The 21476-nt window shown below is 47.2% G+C and overlaps 1 protein-coding gene across 11 annotated transcripts in view; it reads left to right on the top strand.

The window, feature by feature from the left end:
* The window catches only part of SRPK2 (SRSF protein kinase 2), a 379930-nt gene that overhangs the window by 338796 nt on the left and 19658 nt on the right, over window positions 1-21476 (top strand). For all 11 annotated transcript variants that reach the window (XR_010179379.1, XM_063927028.1, XM_063927027.1 and 8 more), the window contains 2 exons: window positions 8090-8190; window positions 8271-8378. Coding sequence is in view for 10 of the 11 variants with exons in the window: in XM_063927028.1 (XP_063783098.1) it covers window positions 8090-8190; window positions 8271-8378 (209 nt within the window). In the remaining variant the exon portion in view is untranslated. The remainder of the gene's footprint in view (window positions 1-8089; window positions 8191-8270; window positions 8379-21476) is intronic.

Genomic DNA, 21476 nt, shown 5'->3' with positions numbered 1-21476 from the left:
GTACCTCTGTGCCTCCACGCATCCCAGTGCCTCTACGCACCTCAGTGTCCCCAAGCACCTCAGTGTCCCCAAGCACCTCAGTGTCCTCAAGCACCTCAGTGTCCTCAAGCACCTCAGTGTCCTCAAGCACCTCAGTGTCCTCAAGCACCTCAGTGTCCTCAAGCACCTCAGTGTCCTCAAGCACCTCAGTGTCCTCAAGCACCTCAGTGTCCTCAAGCACCTCAGTGTCTCCAAGCACCTCAGTGTCTCCAAGCATCCCGTGCCCTTTAGCACAGTTGAACCTGGTATTCTTCACTGATTCATCAGCGCCTTTCCAGTTCTGTCTTTCAGGAGACCTTCAGCGCCCCCACGTGCTTCCTGTCTGCCGACCTAATCCTGTATGAGGAGAGCCTAGATTCGGCCATCTCTGCCGCGGTTCCTCTTCCCAGTCATCGGAAGAATACTCGAGTCCACAACATTTCCAAACCAGGTCAGTGGTAGTATTCACATAATCCTCCAGTCGCCCGCACAGACTTCACTACACCGGGTTCACAAAAACCTCAGTCATGACAGTAGGAACTGGCCACATGGACCCGGCCGAAAGTGTTTGTCTGACGCATGACCTCCTAAGCAATATTGCAGGACGCTTGGGAGGTCTGGAGTCGACTCAGCATCGATTGGCACAGTGTCTGCAGCGGAATTCGTCCTCCAGAGATTCCATGACCTTCTGCTCTAAGACTCCTGACCAACTGCAGATTTTCTACCAGATGTTACTACAGTTACAAGAACTTTTGCCTAGTATTCTCTCTGTGATGCCTGATCTCCTCAGGAATACTACCAACGTTGTTGATCCTGTTTTTTGTCCCATTCAGTTAATAGTCTCTTCCTCTGCGCAAGGGAAAGTTTTTCATCAGAGCTATCCACGCCCCAAGCTCTCTGAAGCTGAACGTCAGCGGCGTAAGGAGCTACATCTCTGTCTTTACTGTGGAAATTCTGGTCATTTTGTTAAAGACTGTATTCTTCGCAAGCCAGGTAATAGTGACAAATCTCAGTATCATAGTGCTCATGTCTACAAGTCATCCACAGTATCTGATCCATCTGCTGCTGACGGGGGTATCAAGAAGGCTACTCTTCTGAGAGAGACTCAAATTTATGACTGGGGTCCGGTGGTTAAAAGACCTTATCCCAAGTTGGGTGTCCAGAGAAGAATGTTCAAGCCATTTACAGTCACAGAGGAGTCCGTGTCCACAGCCCCAGGAGGGACGTCTTCAGAGCGTCCAGCCCCAGGAGGGGCGTCTTCAGAGCGTCCAGCCCCAGGAGGGGCGTCTTCAGAGCGTCCAGCCCCAGGAGGGGCGTCTTCAGAGCGTCCAGCCCCAGGAGGGGCGTCTTCAGAGCGTCCAGCCCCAGTGAGGGGTTCAGAGCGCCCAGCCCCAGAGAGTCTACAGGGTGCTGCCCAGCCAGAGATTCTACAGAGTGCTGCCCAGCCAGAGATTCTACAGAGTGCTGCCCAGCCAGAGATTCTACAGAGTGCTGCCCAGCCAGAGATTCTACAGAGTGCTGCCCAGCCAGAGATTCTACAGAGTGCTGCCCAGCCAGAGAGTCTACAGAGTGCTGCCCAGCCAGAGAGTCTACAGAGTGCTGCCCAGCCAGAGAGTCTACAGAGTGCTGCCCAGCCAGAGAGTCTACAGAGTGCTGCCCAGCCAGAGAGTCTACAGAGTGCTGCCCAGCCAGAGAGTCTACAGAGTGCTGCCCAGCCAGAGAGTCTACAGAGTGCTGCCCAGCCAGAGAGTCTACAGAGTGCTGCCCAGCCCCGTGAAGAGGGGGCTCTTGCCTCAGCCCAGCCCCGTGAAGAGGGGGCTCTTGCCTCAGCCCAGCCCCGTGAAGAGGGGGCTCTTGCCTCAGCCCAGCCCCGTGAAGAGGGGGCTCTTGCCTCAGCCCAGCCCCGTGGATGGGGGGCTCTTGCCTCAGCCCAGCCCCGTGAAGTGGGGGCTCTTGCCTCAGCCCAGCCCTGTGAAGAAAGGGCTCAGCCCGTCCCGGTTCCAGCCGGTCCAGCAATACTCCAGGCCCTGCCTGGTCAGTCCGTCCCGGTTCCAGCCGGTCCAGCAATACTCCAGGCCCAGCCTGGTCAGTCCGTCCCGGTTCCAGCCGGTCCAGCAATACTCCAGGCTCCGCCTGGTCAGTCCGTCCCGGTTCCAGCCGGTCCAGCAATACTCCAGGACCAGCCTGGTCCGTCTCCTTTGGCTCCAGCCAATTCAAGTATCCTCGGATCCAATCCAGTCCTACTCATCCAGCCAAAGCTTTCTTCAGTTTCATCCTCTAAGCTTTCGTCTGATGGTTTTCCACCTATTTACTTTGATGGAGATTTATTGCAATATGCCGCTCTGGTTGAACAATTTCTCTCTCGGATGGAGTCTGATCCTTCAGGTTCAGTAACTCTTTCCAACGTTACTCGATATCTGTTCCTGGCATTCAGAGGAAGAGCTTTGGAGTGGGCCAACATGCTCTTTGAGAGTAATGATCCTGTGTTCCATGACTTACAGACTTTCAGTAACGCTGTAGTTAAAGAATTTAGTCCTAAACCTTTGGAATCTGCATCAACGAAGGTCCTAAATTCTTCTGTATGAATTTCTCAAGTTCCTCTAAGATTCAAGATGGGTGTCCGGAGTCCACCCTTGAAGAGGGGGATACTGTCACAATCCTGACTGTAGGTTTTATATTTGGTGACTTACCCCTGCCATCTGTCCTGGATCCTGTGTCTTTTCACTCACGGAGTTAAACAGCTTGTCAGTTTTCCTGAGTTCTCTGCCTGAGAGGTAATAGTTAATTAGCTCCACCTGTGGTGATCTCCTGTGTGAGGCTGAATTCAGTAATCTGAAGTTCAGGCTTCAGTGTTCTCTCGGCCTGCTAGGCCTCGCTGCACTTCACAGCCTCCTCTAGAGTAGTCACATGACAGTGACTTCACCTGACCCAGAGTTGTCCAATCCTCTGCCAGCCTGAGACTCTCTACATCACCTAATCCTGCCCACCAATCATCAGGGACCAGGAAGTATAAATCAGGAGGCTGAGTTGGAATCTGGGCCAGTTCCTCATGTCACATACAGCCTTGTGTGAGTCTTATGCTGAGCTCCCTTAAGGTAACCTTTGTACCTAAGTTCCTGTGGGAACTCTGTTCCCTTGTTACCGTTTGGTTTACTTGTGTGTTGCCATTTGATTTCATCATTTTCCCTGAGTCTCAATGTAAAGGCACAGCTGCAATGTTTCTCTTAAAGGCACAGTACTGAATTCCGTGTTCTCCACTGAAAACCACAGAAGTCGTGTTTCAGTTTTACTACTGTTGTAGTTGGGATCTCCGTGACTCAGTACCTCGTGCCTCAGCATCTCCGTGCTTCCAGCACCTCGTGCCTCAGTACCTCCGTGCTTCCAGCACCTCCGTGACTCAGTACCTCAGTGCCTCATCATCTCCGTGCCTCAGTACCTCCGTGCCTCAGCATCTCCGTGCCTCAGTACCTCCGTTCTTTCAGTACCTCCGTGCCTCAGCACCTCCGTTCTTCCAGCACCTCCGTGCCTCAGTACCTCCGTGCTTCCAGCACCTCCGTGCCTCAGTACCTCCGTGCTTCCAGCACCTCCGTGCCTCAGTACCTCCGTGCTTCCAGCACCTCCGTGCCTCAGTACCTCCGTGCTTCCAGCACCTCCGTGCCTCAGTACCAACGTGCTTCCAGCACCTCCGTGCCTCAGTACCTCCGTGCCTCAGCACCTCCGTGCCTTAGTACCTCTGTGCCTCCACGCATCCCAGTGCCTCTACGCACCTCAGTGTCCCCAAGCACCTCAGTGTCCCCAAGCACCTCAGTGTCCCCAAGCACCTCAGTGTCCCCAAGCACCTCAGTGTCCTCAAGCACCTCAGTGTCCTCAAGCACCTCAGTGTCCTCAAGCACCTCAGTGTCCTCAAGCACCTCAGTGTCCTCAAGCACCTCAGTGTCCTCAAGCACCTCAGTGTCCTCAAGCACCTCAGTGTCTCCAAGCACCTCAGTGTCTCCAAGCATCCCGTGCCCTTTAGCACAGTTGAATCTGGTATTCTTCACTGATTCATCAGCGCCTTTCCAGTTCTGTCTTTCAGGAGACCTTCAGCGCCCCCACGTGCTTCCTGTCTGCCGACCTAATCCTGTATGAGGAGAGCCTAGATTCGGCCATCTCTGCCGCGGTTCCTCTTCCCAGTCATCGGAAGAATACTCGAGTCCACAACATTTCCAAACCAGGTCAGTGGTAGTATTCACATAATCCTCCAGTCGCCCGCACAGACTTCACTACACCGGGTTCACAAAAACCTCAGTCATGACAGTAAGGACGTGACAGCAAAACATTATCACCGTATATGGCGAAAATATGTTGCTTGGTGTGAGGCCAGGAAGGCCCCTACAGAGGAATTCCAACTGGGTCGATTCCTGCACTTCCTACAGTCGAGTGTGACTTTGGGCCTGAAATTAGGGTCCATAAAGGTCCAGATTTCGGCCCTATCCATTTTCTTTCAAAAAGAACTGGCTTCACTGCCTGAGGTTCAGACGTTTGTTAAGGGAGTGCTGCATATTCAGCCTCCTTTTGTGCCACCAGTGACACCTTGGGATCTTAACGTGGTGTTGAGTTTCCTGAAATCCCACTGTTTTGAGCCACTTAAGACGGTGGAACTAAAGTATCTCACGTGGAAAGTGGTCATGCTGTTGGCCCTAGCCTCGGCTAGGCGTGTGTCAGAATTGGCGGCTTTGTCATGTAAAAGCCCCTATCTGGTTTTCCATATGGACAGGGCAGAATTGCGAACTCGTCCGCAGTTTCTGCCAAAGGTGGTGTCAGCTTTTCATCTGAACCAACCTATTGTGGTGCCTGCGGCTACTCGTGACTTGGAGGATTCCAAGTTGCTTGATGTAGTCAGGGCTTTGAAGATCTATGTTGCCAGGACAGCTGGAGTCAGGAAGACTGACTCGCTGTTTATTCTGTATGCATCCAACAGGCTGGGTGCTCCTGCTTCAAAGCAAACCATTGCTCGCTGGATCTGTAACACGATTCAGCAGGCTCATTCTGCGGCTGGATTGCCGCATCCAAAATCAGTAAAAGCCCATTCCACAAGGAAGGTGGGCTCTTCTTGGGCGGCTGCCCGAGGGGTCTCGGCATTACAGCTTTGCCGAGCTGCTACTTGGTCGGGTTCAAACACATTTGCAAAGTTCTACAAGTTTGATACCCTGGCTGAGGAGGACATGGTGTTTGCCCATTCGGTGCTGCAGAGTCATCCGCACTCTCCCGCCCGTTTGGGAGCTTTGGTATAATCCCCATGGTCCTTACGGAGTCCCCAGCATCCACTAGGACGTTAGAGAAAATAAGAATTTACTCACCGGTAATTCTATTTCTCGTAGTCTGTAGTGGATGCTGGGCGCCCGTCCCTAGTGCGGACTTTCTGCAATACGTGTATATAGTTATTGCTTGATAAAGGGTTATGTTATGTTGGCATCCATTGGTTGATGCTCTGTTGTTTGTTCATACTGTTAACTGGGTAAGTTTATCACAAGTTGTATGGTGTGATTGGTGTGGCTGGTATGAGTCTTACCCTGGATTCCAAAATCCTTTCCTTGTAATGTCAGCTCTTCCGGGCACAGTTTCCTTAACTGAGGTCTGGAGGAGGGGCATAGAGGGAGGAGCCAGTGCACACCAGATAGTACTAAATCTTTCTTTAGAGTGCCCAGTCTCCTGCGGAGCCCGCTATTCCCCATGGTCCTTACGGAGTCCCCAGCATCCACTACGGACTACGAGAAATAGAATTACCGGTGAGTAAATTCTTATTTTCTTTGCACTCTGAAAGCAAGGCTAGAAATATATAGTACTGCCTCCAGTATAATAGAAAAATATAGTAATAACCCCAGTATAATAAAAATATATAGAAATAACCCCAGTATAATAGAACTATATTGTAATGCTCCCAATTTAATAAAAATACATAGTAATGCCCCCATTATAACTAGAATATATACTGTAGTAGTGCGCCTGGTATAATAGAAATATATAGTAGTGTCCCACATTACAATATAAATATATAGTAATGTCCCCATAATTATACAAAGATATATAGTAGTGTCCACATTACAATAGAAATATATAGTAATTTCCCCATAATTATAGAAATATATAGTAGTGTCCACATTACAATAGAAATATATAGTAATTTCCCCATAATTATAGAAATATATAGTAGTGTTTACATTACAATAGAAATATATAGTAATTTCCCCATAATTATAGAAATATATAGTAGTGTTTACATTACAATAGAAATATATAGTAATTTCCCTATAATTATAGAAATATATACTGGTGTCACATTACAATAGAAATATATAGCAATGCCCCCATAATGATATAAATATATATTAGTGTCCACATTATATTAAAAAAAAAATGAATTACCCTACACAGTGAAGTCAGAGACATGCCCGGCAGCCCAGCCTGTGAAGAATAAAAGCCGTTCAGTGCTGATGTGCCACTCGAGCCGAGTGACGGGAAACAACTGGACACTGCGGGAAAAGGCACCCAACCCAGTCCCCGTGCTCCACTTTTTGTGCCACCCGTGGCCGCCAGGAGAGGAAGCGTGATGTGATCTTATGACATCACCATTGTGTAGCCCTGACAAAGTGGGAGGCACCGTCATGCTGCCGAATACCATGGTCTTGTTGCTCGGCAGCACATTATATTTGCAGTTATGGCAGACACAGGTGCAGTGGGTGGTACTGCGTACCTGCTGCCAAATTCTTAAGGGTACTCCATACCCGATTGTACCTGCATACTTGCACCACTGACTAGTACACAGGATGGTGGTTTTTTTCTGTTTCCTATGTTGTTAATAGATCCTTTTTACATATTTAATACTTTCTCCTTTTGTTGTAACAGTGTCTTCTCATAGTAGTCTTTTTTGACAAACTTTAACTGTTGACATTTAATTCTTCAGAGACCCTATTGTTGTCACTTTTGATTCTCACAATGAGCATCATTTGGGATGGTAAAAGTTTTTTCGTTTTTTTTGTAATTAAAAAAAATGCATGTTTTAATTTGTTTTTGTTATATCCGTAAACAAGCAGTGGCAGAGAAAAAAACCAAAGGGAACAACAACGTGAACATATTTTACGATATAGGGAAAATGGGATGGGACAGTAGAAATATAGTTGCAAATAATGAACAGCAGAAGTATTAGATATACAATAAACACAACGTGGCAATAATGAGTGATGATACAAAAGTAATATTGAGCCATAAAAAATAGGTACAGTTTAACCAAACTTGTAAAAGTGTTACCAGGTGAAAGGGGGAAAATGAAAGTAAGAAACACTGCAAACTGTAAGCAGCAGACAAAGGGATTCAGACCCATAGTTAGTCGGGGTAAACCAGGTTCTCTTAAAGCTTTAAGGCATAGGTCTTTAATGCGGCCCTCCAGCTGATGTGGAACTACACATTTCGGCATGCCCTGCCTCAGTTTTAGCATTCCTTAATAGCAAAACTGTTGTTGGGCATGCTGGGATGTGTAGTTCCACAGCTGCTGGAGAGCCACAGGTTGAAGAGCCATGCTTTAAGGGGTATTGTGGATAGTAGCCAGAATGCTTTCCATATATGTCAGCCAAATGTCATTTAATATTGACAGTGTATGAGGGGGCCTCAGTGTGTTTCCAAGAGGATGCAAAACCTGTCCGTGATGTAACCAATTTGTATAAACGACAGGTTTTGTCCATTTTCCAGTGTTTGGTAGCAAATGATTGTCCGTTGCTTTCATCCATTACCAGGTTTTCATTCCAACCACAGATTATCTGCCAGATAATTGTATAGTGTATGCCCAGTTTAAATAATGATAGTGCAGTTATGTAACACAAACAGTAATATAGGCTTGTATAGTTTCAGACGTTACAATTGACTTGCTTAGTTTGTCAGATTACACTTCTGGAAATTTGATGACTATTGTTAATATTCCCAAATTACCTTTAAAATACTATTTTTTTTCCCATGTAGTTATCTATTAAACCAGGTAGAGTGTTTGTACGGTTATATAGTGGTTAATAATAATTTCAATTTTGATCTTATGTTGCAGATAAAGCTCGCTCTGCAGATCTGCTGGTGAATCCCTTGGATCCAAGAAATGCTGACAATATTAGAGTTAAAATTGCAGACCTTGGAAACGCATGTTGGGTGGTATGTAACATTACCTGAATATGAATGCACTTGTCCTGCTAGTAGTAGTACTTATTCATACACACGTTTTCTTTTTGCAGCACAAACACTTTACTGAAGATATCCAGACCAGACAATACCGCTCCATAGAAGTTCTCATAGGAGCTGGGTATAGCACCCCTGCAGATATATGGAGCACAGCTTGTATGGTGAGAGATGTCTTTGGGTTGTGTGCAGTTGCTTTTTTGGCATGATATCACATATGCAGAATCATTTGTATTAGTTATTCAGCACTTTGCTATAGCTGTAACATGGCATTTCGGATGCAGATAGAGCCACAATCACACACAAAATATGGGCATGCTGTATATCATTTTAATCAACAGAAGCTGATTGTGCATCCTATTATGTTACGTTTGTATCTAAGACGCATTTTCGCTGGAAAAAAAGCAAACAAAAAAAAGACGCTCGGCGCTACCTAGTCTTGTTACAGCATGGCGTGACTTCAAAGCCTGTATAGAGTGACTGCAGAAAGAATGTAAACGAACACATCTGTATATGAGAATCTGACAGCATAAAACGATGTTGGTGGATGTTAGTTATTTTGTGTTTTTGCGTTTTATTGGGCTGTTTTGGATTTTTACACTAACCCAATGGTTTACGTACCGGTACATATCTGAAGTTTGGGAGCCTGTGCATGCGCAAGACCCGTTTTGTGGGGTGGGGTCTTTTTCAAGGCTTGAGCGATATCTATTCCATCTTTGACATGTGCCTTCAGTCTCTAGCTAGAGGCACGCAGTACAAACATCTTTAACTGGCTTGTCATGGGGACAGCTAAGATTCTTGTGACACAAAGAAGCTGACCATGGAGGACCAACACTCTCCTCCAGAAAACGTACCACCATACATGTCATCAACACAAAGCGAAAGAGCTGGGATACATCTGGTGCAATTTGGAAGGAACCAAGTACCATCTCATGCACTGAAATTCTTTGCCTAATGAGTGACCACTTCTAATGGTGAAAGGGATTTATACAAGTCTCTATACCAGGCCACATCAAAAAGTTCTGGGGGCATATCCACAGAGGCCAGACATAGTGATAAAGGAGGGTGATAGCTCTGTGACAACCAGCAGAAAAAAAAATATTGTTTCAAAGGCTGTAAGGTGTCTGAGCTTAGAGATTTGAATGTAAGATTGTGTGAACCCCTTTGATTGGAGAAATTAAAATGAATGGTTGGGTATAGATGATGATCATCTAAAAACATCAGAAAAAGAGCTTGGAGAAAAACACCAACCACATGTCAAAGCCACGTAACTCCAGCCAGTATCCATGGAAAAGCAAAACCCCAAAGGAAAAAGGGGTTTGACAGAGAGGAGGGATGAAAGGTAAGGTCATACAGTCGAACCAGTTGATTCCACAAGTTAAGCTTGAACCGAATAGTAGGAAAGGAGAAGGCTGTGGCTAGCCTATGTGCACTTACCATATCAAGGCAGAAAACTTAACATGATTCCCTTAATCAAAGATTTCTCAATATTCACCCATTTATAAAGACCCAGATCAACATGACCTAAAAGAATATGACTGAGTTGGGCCACATGATAGTTTTGGGTGAATAGGGAAGATCCAGGCCCTGGGAAGAGGAGGACTTTCACAAGACATCCATGGTTGATTATGGGTTTCTTACCATCCAGAGAAATGTATTACAAAGCATCTGTAAGGAGGACAGAAAAGACCCTGGGACTGACACAAGTAAAGTCTGAAAAAGATAATAATCGAGGGAGCACATTAATTTTCAGAATGTTCACCTGAGCAAACCATGAGATAAATAGGGGGACCCACTTGACAAGGTCTTGCTTAATATAGGTCAAGAGTGTAGGGTAATTTAATTTAAAGTGTTCATAATAATTTTTTGTGTTTTGGACTTTCAAATAATGAATCTAAGACGGCCTCTGTTGGAATACAAAATTAAGTTCCAAAGTACTAAGAAGCCATAACTTCAGATTGTAAATTGTGGATCTTCTAGCCAGTGACCTGGTTATAATGTTCTGAAACCCCAAGTAATATGACTGCATAATTATTGTTACTTTATTTACATGAAATAAGCTTGTACTGTAGGGTCTCTGGGGCTCTGTGATTCACCACTTTCTTTGTCCCTCTCTGACCTCCCATGGCTGCAGAGGAAATCTGCAGCTAGAGATGGTTCTCACTGCAACTTTGTGCACTTCTTGTATTACAAATGAAAGTCCATCAGTGATAAATGACTATTGGATCGTAGATCTGTGAATGAGTTTTTCACAGGTTTTCCATTTATTTATTTTTTCTACCTTTTTCATACTTCACAATCCACGCGGACTACGATTGGGAATAGTAGTCCGCGAGCCATGCAAGGGTACACCGTGCACTAATTGGGGTTCCTGGTCACTGTACGGAGAAAACACACAAAAAAAACATTTAAAAAACTCATGTCGACCTTTTGACCTCTCGACCTACAACATGTCGACCTAGTTACTGTCAACCTTGCATAGCACACCCCATCCTCACAGATCCACTCCAGCGAGAAATTGCTTTTGTGCCACAACATGTAAACATGGAATCTTTGTAAATAAAAATTCAGGCGTTAGTACAATGGGAGGGTCATTTTACTAACGCCTTAATCACCTAAACAATGGATCCTTGTATACTTTGACCCCACTACTTTGACTTAAGTATTTGCTTAAGTATTTTGTATTCTAATTATGTTCACATGTTTTAATGATTTTTTACTCATTACAGTGCATCTTCTACCAATGCATTTGTTATTTTGCCATTCTATTTATAATACTTATTTGTATTTTGCTCTTTTCGATTATTTATTGGCTATATGTTTATTTTTATGGACATGCAACAATTGTAAAAAAAAAAATCTTGATGGACGGTATGTATTGAAGTCCATGTTCGGTGGCCGTATGGGATGTCGGCCGAACTCGAACTTAAAAAAGTGCCAATCTCGTACAAAGCATGGTTTAGCTTTGTACATAATTGCCCCTTAATTCATTACATCCCGGCCGTTGTGTGTGAAATACCCTCAAAATAGTCTGTAGATGTGTATTTCATGCCTATGAAAGTGAACTACATTTTCTCTTACGTCCTAGAGGATGCTGGGGACTCCGTAAGGACCATGGGGTGTAGACGGGCTCCGCAGGAGATAGGGCACCTAAAAAGAACTTTGACTATGGGTGTGCACTGGCTCCTCCCTCTATGCCCCTCCTCCAGACCTCAGATTCTGTGCCCAGAGGGGAAAGGGTACAAAGCAGTGAGCTCTCAAGAGTTTGCTGTTTTAAAGAATTTTGTTAGGTTTTTTATTTTCAGGGAGTCCTGTTGGCAACAGGCTCCCTGCATCGTGGGACCGAGGAGAGAGAAGCAGAGCTGGCTTTACGGTTGGGCACTGCTTCTAGGCTACTGGACACCATTAGCTCCAGAGGGAGTCGGAACACAGGTCTCACCTGGGGTTCGTCCCGGAGCCGCGCCGCCGTCCTCCTCACAGATGCCGAAGATAGAAGCCGGGTGAGTATTGCGGAAAAGACTTCAGGCGGCAGAAGACATCAGATCTTCATGAGGTAAGCGCGCAGCGGTAAGCTGCGCGCCATTGCTCCCAGTCACACACACACAAGAGGCACTGTAGGGTGCAGGGCGCAGGGGGGGGCGCCTTGGGCAGCAAACCTCAATTTGGGCATAAATATGTTGGATTAGGCTGTGGGACAGTAAATCCACGGACCCCCGCCATTTTCTTACAATATCATGAGGGGACCGAAGCCCGCCGTCGGGTGGGCGGGGCTTGATCCTCGGCACTAACCAGCGCCATTTTCTCCACAGAGGCTGCATGAGAAAACGCTGGCTCCCTGTTCTCTCCCCTGCTGAGCTTCACAGGCTGGAAAAAAGAGGAGGGGGGCACATTGGCGACGCAGTGAGTGGAGATTAACATTATAAATATATAAAAGCGCTATCTGGTCATATATTCCAGTGTTTGGGCGCTGGGTGTGTGCTGGCATTCTCTCTCTCCGTCTCCCCTAAGGGCCTGGTTGGGGTTTTGTCCCCTTATAGGTAACCCCCTGTGTGTGTGAGGTGTCGATAAGTGTGTTTCGACATGTCTGAAGCGGAAGGCTTCTCCAAGGAGGAGGTGGAGCAAATGAGTGGTGTGTGCCCGTCGCTGGTGCCGACTCAGGATTGGATGAGCATGTGGCATAGGTTAAATGTAAGTGTGACATCTTTACATGAAAGGCTTGATAAGGCTGAATTAAGGGGAACATCAGGGGGTCAATCCTCGGATCGGACCGATTCACAGGGCCCGTCGGGGTCTCAAAAACGTCCCTTAACACAAGACACTACTACCGACACGGACTCTGATTCCAGTGTTGACTATGACGAAGTAAAATTGCACCCTAGGGTGACTAAAACCATTCAGTGTATGATTGTGGCAATAAGGGATGTGTTGCATATTGAGGATGAACCCTCGGTCCCCGACACAAGGGTACACATATTTAAGGAAAAGAAACAGATTATAAATTTTCCCACATCTCATGAATTAAATGAATTCTTTATAAAAGCTTGGGAGACTCCGGAGAAGAGGCCGCAGATCCCAAAAGAATTTATATGGCATACCCCTTCCCTAAACAGGACAGGGAGATTTGGGAATCACCTCCCACTGTGGACAAGGCCCTGACGCGCTTGTCCAAGAAGGTGGCGCTACCGTCTCCAGACACAGCTGCCCTTAAGGACCCTGCAGATCGCAGGCAAGAAACTACCTTAGAGTGTATTTATTCTCATACGGGTGCTGTACTACGAACGACCGACGATTGCGTCGGCATGGGTGTGTAGCGCAGTTGCAGCTTGGGCAGATGAGCTGACAGATAATTTTGAAAATATGGATAAGGATACTATATTCTTAACGCTAGCCCATATAAAAGACGCAGTCTTATTTATGAGGGATGCTCAAAGAGACATTGGATTGCTGGCTTCTAGGGCCAATGCCATGTCGATCTCAGCGAGACGATCCTTATGGACTCGCCAATGGACGGGTGATGCGGATTCCAAAAAGCATATGGAAGTACTACCCTATAAGGGTGAGGTATTGTTTCGGGATGGGCTGACGGACCTGGTTTCCACAGCTACAGCAGGTAAATCAAATTTTTTACCATATATTCCCCAACAGCAAAAGAAAATGCCTCCCTATCAGATGCAGTCCTTTCGGTCGCACAAGTCCAGAAGAGGTCGGGGATCCTCCTTCCTTGCCAGAGGTAAGGGCAGAGGCAAAAGAGCACCTGCTTCAGCAGGCGCCCAGGAACAAAAGTCCTCCCCGGCTACTCCAAAACCCATAGCATGACGCCGGGACTCCCCTGAGGGAGTCCGCACCGGTGGGCGCACGTCTTCGACTTTTCAGCCAGGTCTGGGTCAGCTCAGACCTGAATCCCTGGGTGTTAGAAATAGTTTCCCAGGGTTACAAACTGGAATTCGAAGAGGTGCCCCCGCGCCAATTTTTCAAGTCGGAACGGGATGTAGTGTTAGCTGCAATTCAAACGCTGTGTATACAGCAAGTGATAATCAGGGTTCCCATGAACCAGCAGGGAAGAGGTTACTACTCAACCCTCTTTGTGGTCCCGAAACCGGACGGTTCGGTCAGACCTATCTTGAATCTGAAATCCCTAAACCTGTACATAAAAAGATTCAAATTCAAAATGGAATCGCTCAGAGCGATAATAGCCAACATGGAGGAGGAGGAGTTTATGGTGTCTCTGGACATAAAGGATGCGTACCTTCATGTCCCCATATACCCCCCCCCCCCCATCAAGAATTCCTGAGATTTGCTGTACAGGATTGTCATTACCAATCTCAGACGTTGCCGTTTGGACTTTCCACGGCCCTGAGGATTTTCACCAAGATAATGGCGGAAATGATGGTGGTCCTGCGCAAGCATGGAGTCACAATTATCCCATACTTGGACGATCTCCTGATAAAAACGAGATCAAGGGAGAAATTGCTGAGCAGTGTGGCGCTCTCTCTGAGTGCGCTCCAGCAACACGGTTGGATTCTAAATCTACCGAAGTCACAGTTGATTCCGACAACTCGACTACCGTTCCTAGGTATGATACTGGATACGGAACAAATGAAGGTCTTCCTTCCAATGGAAAAAGCCCAGGACATCCAGAACATGGTCAGAGACCTGCTGAAACCGAAAAGGGTGTCTGTTCACCAGTGCACTCGAGTTCTGGGAAAGATGGTGGCGGCCTACGAGGCCATTCAATTCGGAAGGTTCCATACAAGGACTTTTCAATGGGACCTTCTGGACAAGTGGTCCGGGTCCCATCTACACTTACATCGAAAAATTACTCTGTCCCCAGGGGCCAGGGTGTCTCTCCTGTGGTGGTTGCAAAGTGCTCACCTACTGGAGGGTCGCAGATTCGGAATTCAGGATTGGATCCTGGTTACCACGGACGCGAGCCTCCGAGGATGGGGAGCGGTCACAAGGAAGAAATTTTCTGGGACTTTGGTCAGACCAGGAGTCATGTCTACACATCAATGTGTTGGAACTCAGGGCCATATACAACGGCCTTCGACAAGCGGAGAGTCTTCTTCGAAACCTACCGGTTCTGATTCAGTCAGACAATGTCACAGTAGTGGCTCATGTGAACCGCCAAGGCGGGACAAGTAGCAGAGTCGCGATGGCAGAAGCCACCAGGATTCTTCGCTGGGCGGAAAATCACGTGAGCGCTCCGTCGGCTGTCTTCATTCCGGGAGTGGACAACTGGGAAGCAGACTTCCTCAGCAGACACGATCTCCATCCAGGAGAGTGGGGACTTCATCAAGAAGTCTTTGCAGACATAATACGTCTTTGGGGAACTCCTCAAATAGACATGATGGCGTCACGCCTCAACAGAAAACTTTGGAGGTATTGTGCCAGGTCTCGGGACCCTCAGGCAGTAGCAGTAGACGCTCTGATAACACCGTGGGTGTTCAAATTGGTCTACATGTTTCCTCCTCTTCCTCTTATCACAAAAGTGTTGAGGATCATAAGACGATGAAGAGTACAGACGATACTCGTTGTCCCAGACTGGGCTCGAAGGGCCTGGTACTCAGACCTACAAGAGATGCTCACAGGAGATCCCTGGCCTCTTCCGCTGAGGGAAGACCTATTGCAACAGGGGCCCTGTGTATTTCAAGACTTACCGCGGTTATGTTTGACGGCATGGCGGTTGAACGCCGAATCCTAGCAAAAAAGGGGATTCCGGAAGAGGTCATCCCTACTTTAATAAAGGCTAGGAATTAGGTGACGGTTAAGCATTATCACCGTATCTGGCAAAAGTATGTGTCTTGGTGTGAGACCAAGAATGCACCTACGGAAGATTTTCATCTGGGTCGTTTTCTCCACTTCCTACAAACAGGAGTGGATATGGGCCTGAAATTAGGCTCTGTTAAGGTTCAGATTTCGGCCCTCTCGATTTTCTTTCAGAAGGAATTGGCTTCTCTTCCAGAAGTCCAGACGTTTGTGAAGGTAGTGCTGCACATCCAGCCCCCTTTTGTGCCTCCAGTGGCACCATGGGACCTCAACGTGGTGTTGCAGTTTCTAAAATCACACTGGTTTGAACCGCTTAACAAGGTTGAGTTGAAATTTCTTACATGGAAGGTGGTCATGTTGTTGGCCTTGGCATCGGCAAGGCGAGTATCAGAATTGGCGGCTTTGTCACACAAAAGCCCCTACTTGATTTTTCATGTGGATCGAGCTGAATTGAGGACATGTCCGCAATTTTTGCCTAAGGTGGTTTCTTCATTCCATGTGAATCAACCTATTGTGGTGCCTGTGGCTACAAGTGACCTGGAGGATTCCAGATCCCTGGACGTAGTCAGGGCCTTAAAGATTTATGTAGCCAGGACGGCTAGAATTAGGAAAACAGAGGCCCTGTTTGTCCTGTATGCGGCCAATAAGATTGGCGCACCTGCTTCGAAGCAGACTATTGCTCGCTGGATCTGTAATACGATTCAGCAGGCTCACTCTACGGCTGGATTGCCGGTACCAAATTCGGTTAAGACCCATTCCACTAGGAAGGTGGGCTCTTCTTGGGCGGCAGCCCGAGGCCTCTCGGCATTACAACTTTGCCGAGCGGCGACTTGGTCGGGGTCAAACACTTTTGCTAAATTCTACAAGTTTGATACCCTGGCTGATGAGGACCTTGCGTTTGCTCAGTCGGTGCTGCAGAGTCATACGCACTCTCTCGCCCGATTGGATGCTTTGGTATAAACCCCATGGTCCTTACGGAGTCCCCAGCATCCTCTAGGACGTAAGAGAAAATAAGATTTTAAACCTACCGGTAAATCTATTTCTCCTAGTCCGTAGAGGATGCTGGGCGCCCGTCCCAGTGCGGAAACTCTGCAAGACTTGTATATGGTTGTTGATTACATAAGGGTTATGTTACAGTTGGAATCGGTCTTGGATCGTTGCTGTTTTTTGCTCATACGGTTAACTGGTTATGTATGATCCAGGTTACATGGTATGATTGATGTGGGCTGGTATGAATCTTGCCCTTGGATTTCCAAATCCTGCCTTGTAGTGTCCATCTCCTCTGGGCACAGTTCTCTAACTGAGGTCTGGAGGAGGGGCATAGAGGGAGGAGCCAGTGCACACCCATAGTCAAAGTTCTTTTAGGTGCCCTATCTCCTGCGGAGCCCGTCTATACCCCATGGTCCTTACGGAATCCTCAGCATCCTCTACGGACTAGGAGAAATAGATTTACCGGTAGGTTTACAATCTTATTTTTTCAAGTACCTATTTATGCTGGAGTCTATGCCGATGGGAGAGCACTATGTCTTATATTTTGTTGGAATGCCCACAATTAACAATTGTGTGACAGGACAATTAATTTACCCAACTCCATGCCTTACTCAGGCTCTCCCCATTGCCAGTATTACTCTCACACAAAAATTAATTTTGTCCATATTCTTAATGCTTTTAAATTTCAAGGAAGTCTGAGCTAGCTTCACTTTAACTGTAAACAGAATTTCTGCCGCAGGTTTCATTGGTTCCCTCAGAGAAACATTGGGGGTGTAGAGAAGGATCTGGATCCAGGCACCAACAGGCAAAGCTTTAGCTGTCCCAGAATGCTTTTGGGCCTCCTCTATAATCCCGACTCCAGGCACTGTGCGCTCAGGTCTCTAAACGGGAGGGCTGCACTGGCAGCCCTGAAAGATTTTTTATTTTGACTGAAAATTTTACTTTTTTCTCTGAGCTAGCAGCACTGTAATTCAGGGTGACTCCAGTGCTGCAGCTCCATCACCTCCCAAGCGGCATCACATGCTGGCCTGGTTGCCAGGTACTTGCAGCGAGGACATCCACGGACATAGGCACAGTACCGGACCACTCTCCCGGATCACGTGGCTGCTATCGGGAGGCAGGTAAGAGGGTCTGTTAGCGGGACCCGCCATTAAATCGCGTTCCATCCGCGGTCTAGGGAGACGGACCGCGGGACTGTGGTGGACACTGTCACCGAGCAGGGACCCCACTAGACCACCAGGGCAATAGGAGCACAGGTCAGGTGTACTAACACCTAATTTAATAAGGCTCCATGGTACCTGGGGTGGAAGACCAGCATAGGGGAGGTGGCACTTGACCTGTAACCCTCCCCTGGCTCAGGGCGCCTTCTACTTTAGATTTCCCCCCCTGTATCTGCCTCATTCTCCCTCACAGAGACTCTGGACGCCATCTTACAGCATAGCAGCAACAAGTCTCCGGGATTGCAGTCAAGGTCTCCCATGTAAAGCCACCTGTATACAGCGCTGTGTCTTTACATGCTTTTGAGTATCTTACATGTCCTAGAGACAGCGTTAGTTGAGAAAAGGTGTACAACGCAGATTATATTGTACGAGTACTCTGCTATATTCTCCGGTCTACTGACCGCGCGTTGATATATAAATCCAGTGCAACTTTATTTTAATATAATTTCTGCATTGCATGTGACTGTGTGCCTATTCAGCTGTGTGGTTTCACTTTCAGTGTTTCCGAACTATTGCTATATTCTATATCCTGGGCTAGGTGCGTTTAGTTCAAGCAGTATAGGGGTATATTCAATTGACATAGAAAACTGACGTCTTGTCGGAGAGACAGCAGTTTTCGACTTTTTCAGGTCGAAAGGGGTTCCGACCTATTCAATCCCCGGCTTTTTTTTTATCCAAGTCAGGGAATTCTACTTGTTGGAAAGCACGTGGATTGGCGGAATAGCTGCCGATCCGCGTGCTTCTGTCGGAAATAGGGCCAAATCTGACAGGTTTTGGCCCTGTTTCCGTCCATCTCAATCCGACTTTAAAAAAAGTTGATTTGAGATGAGGGAGCTGAGAGGAGGAGAGGGGGGAGATTGGGGAGACGTGGGAGAGCTGCAGCAACAGCACAGCATATACAGGAGGATGTGGCACAGCAGCTGCTCACGGCAGTGTCCACCCGGCTCCAGCAAGCGATGTCTTGCTTGCTGCAGTCGGATGTGCGCTGCCGAGAGGTCTGGCGGCGGTGCCACATCCTCCTACAACACTGCTGTAGCGCTGCTCTCCCCGCGGCTCAAACCCCCCCTTCTCTCGGCTCGCTTCTCTCCGTTCCACTTTTCTAAAGTCGAATTGAGATGGCCATTGAATAGCCCTTGTCGCTTATAAAACATGATAAGCCTGCTCACGACCGCTTCAGACACTCGGGTCTCTTTCAATAGTCACCCTCACCAGTTCTGCACAATGGCTCTCCCTTCTGACCCGTTAAAAGTGCAATCTCTGCAAACAGTTTCCCCTCAAAAAAACTGGAGTGGTTGTGCCGGTTCCTCTGTCCCAGGGGGACAGAGGCTACTACTGGACCCTGTTTCTTGTTCCCAAACCCAATGGGTCATTCCGGCCTATACTGAACTTCAAGTCTTTGAAGAAATTTGTGAGAATATCCAAGTTTCGTATGGAAACACTGCGCTCAATAGTTCTGGCTATGGAACTCTGAGACTATATGTGTCCCTGGATATACAGGATGCATATCTGCCTATTGCCATCTTTCATCAGCAGTTTCTGCGGTTCTATTTGCTACCTTCATTACCAATTCCAGGCTCTGCCATTTGTACTGGCTACGGCTCCTCGGATCTTCACCAAGGTCATGGGCGTAATGACAGCACACCTACGTCACCAGGGAATCAGAGTTCTACCATACTTGGACGACCTGCTGATTCTGGCAAATTGACATGAAATTCTCCTCTGTCATCTGCAACTGACAGTAACTTTCCTGCAAGCCAACGGGTGGCTAATAAATTGGAAAAAGTCCTGGCTGGTCCCAGCGCACGGTGCTCCTCGGGGCGCTCTTGGACATACACAGAGACAGTCCCTGTCTCCAGATAAGGTACTGAAACTGCAGGACAGGATAAGGCACTTCCGTCGTCGATATCTTTAGTAATAGGATGTGCAGTCCAGGTCCCCCCCTTTTTCCACTTCCGTCGTCGCCACAGAGTGTCAATACACTCAGCGATGCAAGTCCTTGGCCTGATTGTGTCGTCCTTCAACATGATAGAGTACGCTCAATTTTATTCCCGTCCTCTACTTCAATTGATCCTTTCCAAGTGGGATGGCCTACCTCATCGGATCAGATCTCAAATGATCTCTTTGACTCTGGAGGTTCGTCTGTCGCTGACCTGGTGGCTTCAGGACCAGCAATTGAACAGAGGCCGTCCCTTCTGGATCCCCAACAGAGTCCTACTGACAACAGACGCCAGCCTTCGGGACTGGGGAGCGGTGTTGGAAACACTGGTTTCAGGGTCGTTGGACCAGGAAAGAATGTCTCCTTCTAATCAATATTCTGGAATGGAGAGCAGTGTTCAACACACTGTCTCTTGCCCAGCCTCTGGTATGGAACAGGCCTGTTCAGACACAGTCAGACAACGCCACCACAGTGGCATACATAAACCATCAAGGTGGCACTCGAAGCCACATGGCAATGTTGGAAGTGTCCAAAATCCTCTATTGGGTGGAACGCCATCTACCAGCCATATCGGCAGTGTTCATTCCAGGCATCCTAAACTGGGAAGCGGACTTCCTCAGTCACCAGGACGTTCATTCCGGGGAGTTGGGCCTTCATCCCGAAGTCTTCCAGCTCCTGGTGGACAGATGGGGTCTACCAGACGGATTGCGAACCAGGGATCCTCAGGCAGCGTTCGTGGATGCATTGGCAGTTCCGTGGAACTTTCAGCTGCCTTACATTTTCTCTCCGGTGTCACTCCTTCCCAGGGTACTTCGGAAGTTCAGCAAGAAGGAGGCCTGCTGCTTCTGATCGCTCTGGTGTGGCCCAGACATCACTGGTTCTCAGTGCGTCCCCTTCTGCTTCCTCTGCGTCAAGACCTTCTACAGCAGGACTCTTGCCTCTACCCGGACTTGGCCAGACTGGCTTTGACGGCGTGGCTCTTGAAGCATCGCTCCTAAGGTAAAAAGGGATCTCTGAGGCTGTTATTCAGACTATAGTGAAAAATATGGAAGTTGTGAAGAAGATGGCGCTACTTTGTCTGTGAGGATGAAAAAAATGGTGGAAAGAGGAACCCAGAGGTATACTTATCTCTATAGCTGGGGGGTTTTCTTCCCAGATGTGGCTCCTTCTCTGGATCTTAGGGTATGTTCACATGGATATGAGACACATGGAAAACACATGTGTGGAGTTGTTTTTGATTGATGTTCTTTGTGTATAAATTTAAGGTGACACTTTTCAGCTTATACAAAACGTGAATAAATTCTGGAGACTATTTTTGGAGTAATTTTTAGGTTATGAGATCTATATGATGACGGCTGTGGAATATGTGCGTACCTCACTTACACAGTGAGGAATAAGTAGAAGCACATCAAGGTATCTTTTATATAGCACATTCAATCTTTCATATGAAAAAGTGTGAATATGATGTCCAACCACAGCGTACCTCACTTACTCAGTGAGAAGAAAATTAATGCATATAGCAGTTTCTTTATCTCAATAGTGGAAGCACATCAAGGTATAATTCTTTCTCTGTTGTAAACAATATGAATATGGCTGCTAATTACAGCGTACCTCACTTACTCAGTGAGAGGACGGTAGATGTATATAGCGGTTTCTTTATCATATGTAATAAGGCGTACCATTACTCACAGTGGAACGTATGTGGATCCTCATATCATGGTATCTTTGCATCAACCACACCGGTAACACGATATAAAAACCAGCAAAAGAATTTATTAGGATGTCTAAAGAAGAGAGGACGTAGAGGGGGAAAGAGGCAGAGAAAAGCCATTCCCAAAAAAAAGAATACC

Source organism: Pseudophryne corroboree, chromosome 6, assembly GCF_028390025.1.
Source record: "Pseudophryne corroboree isolate aPseCor3 chromosome 6, aPseCor3.hap2, whole genome shotgun sequence".
Lineage (NCBI taxonomy): Eukaryota > Metazoa > Chordata > Amphibia > Anura > Myobatrachidae > Pseudophryne > Pseudophryne corroboree.
This window is presented reverse-complemented; position numbering and strand designations above follow the sequence as displayed.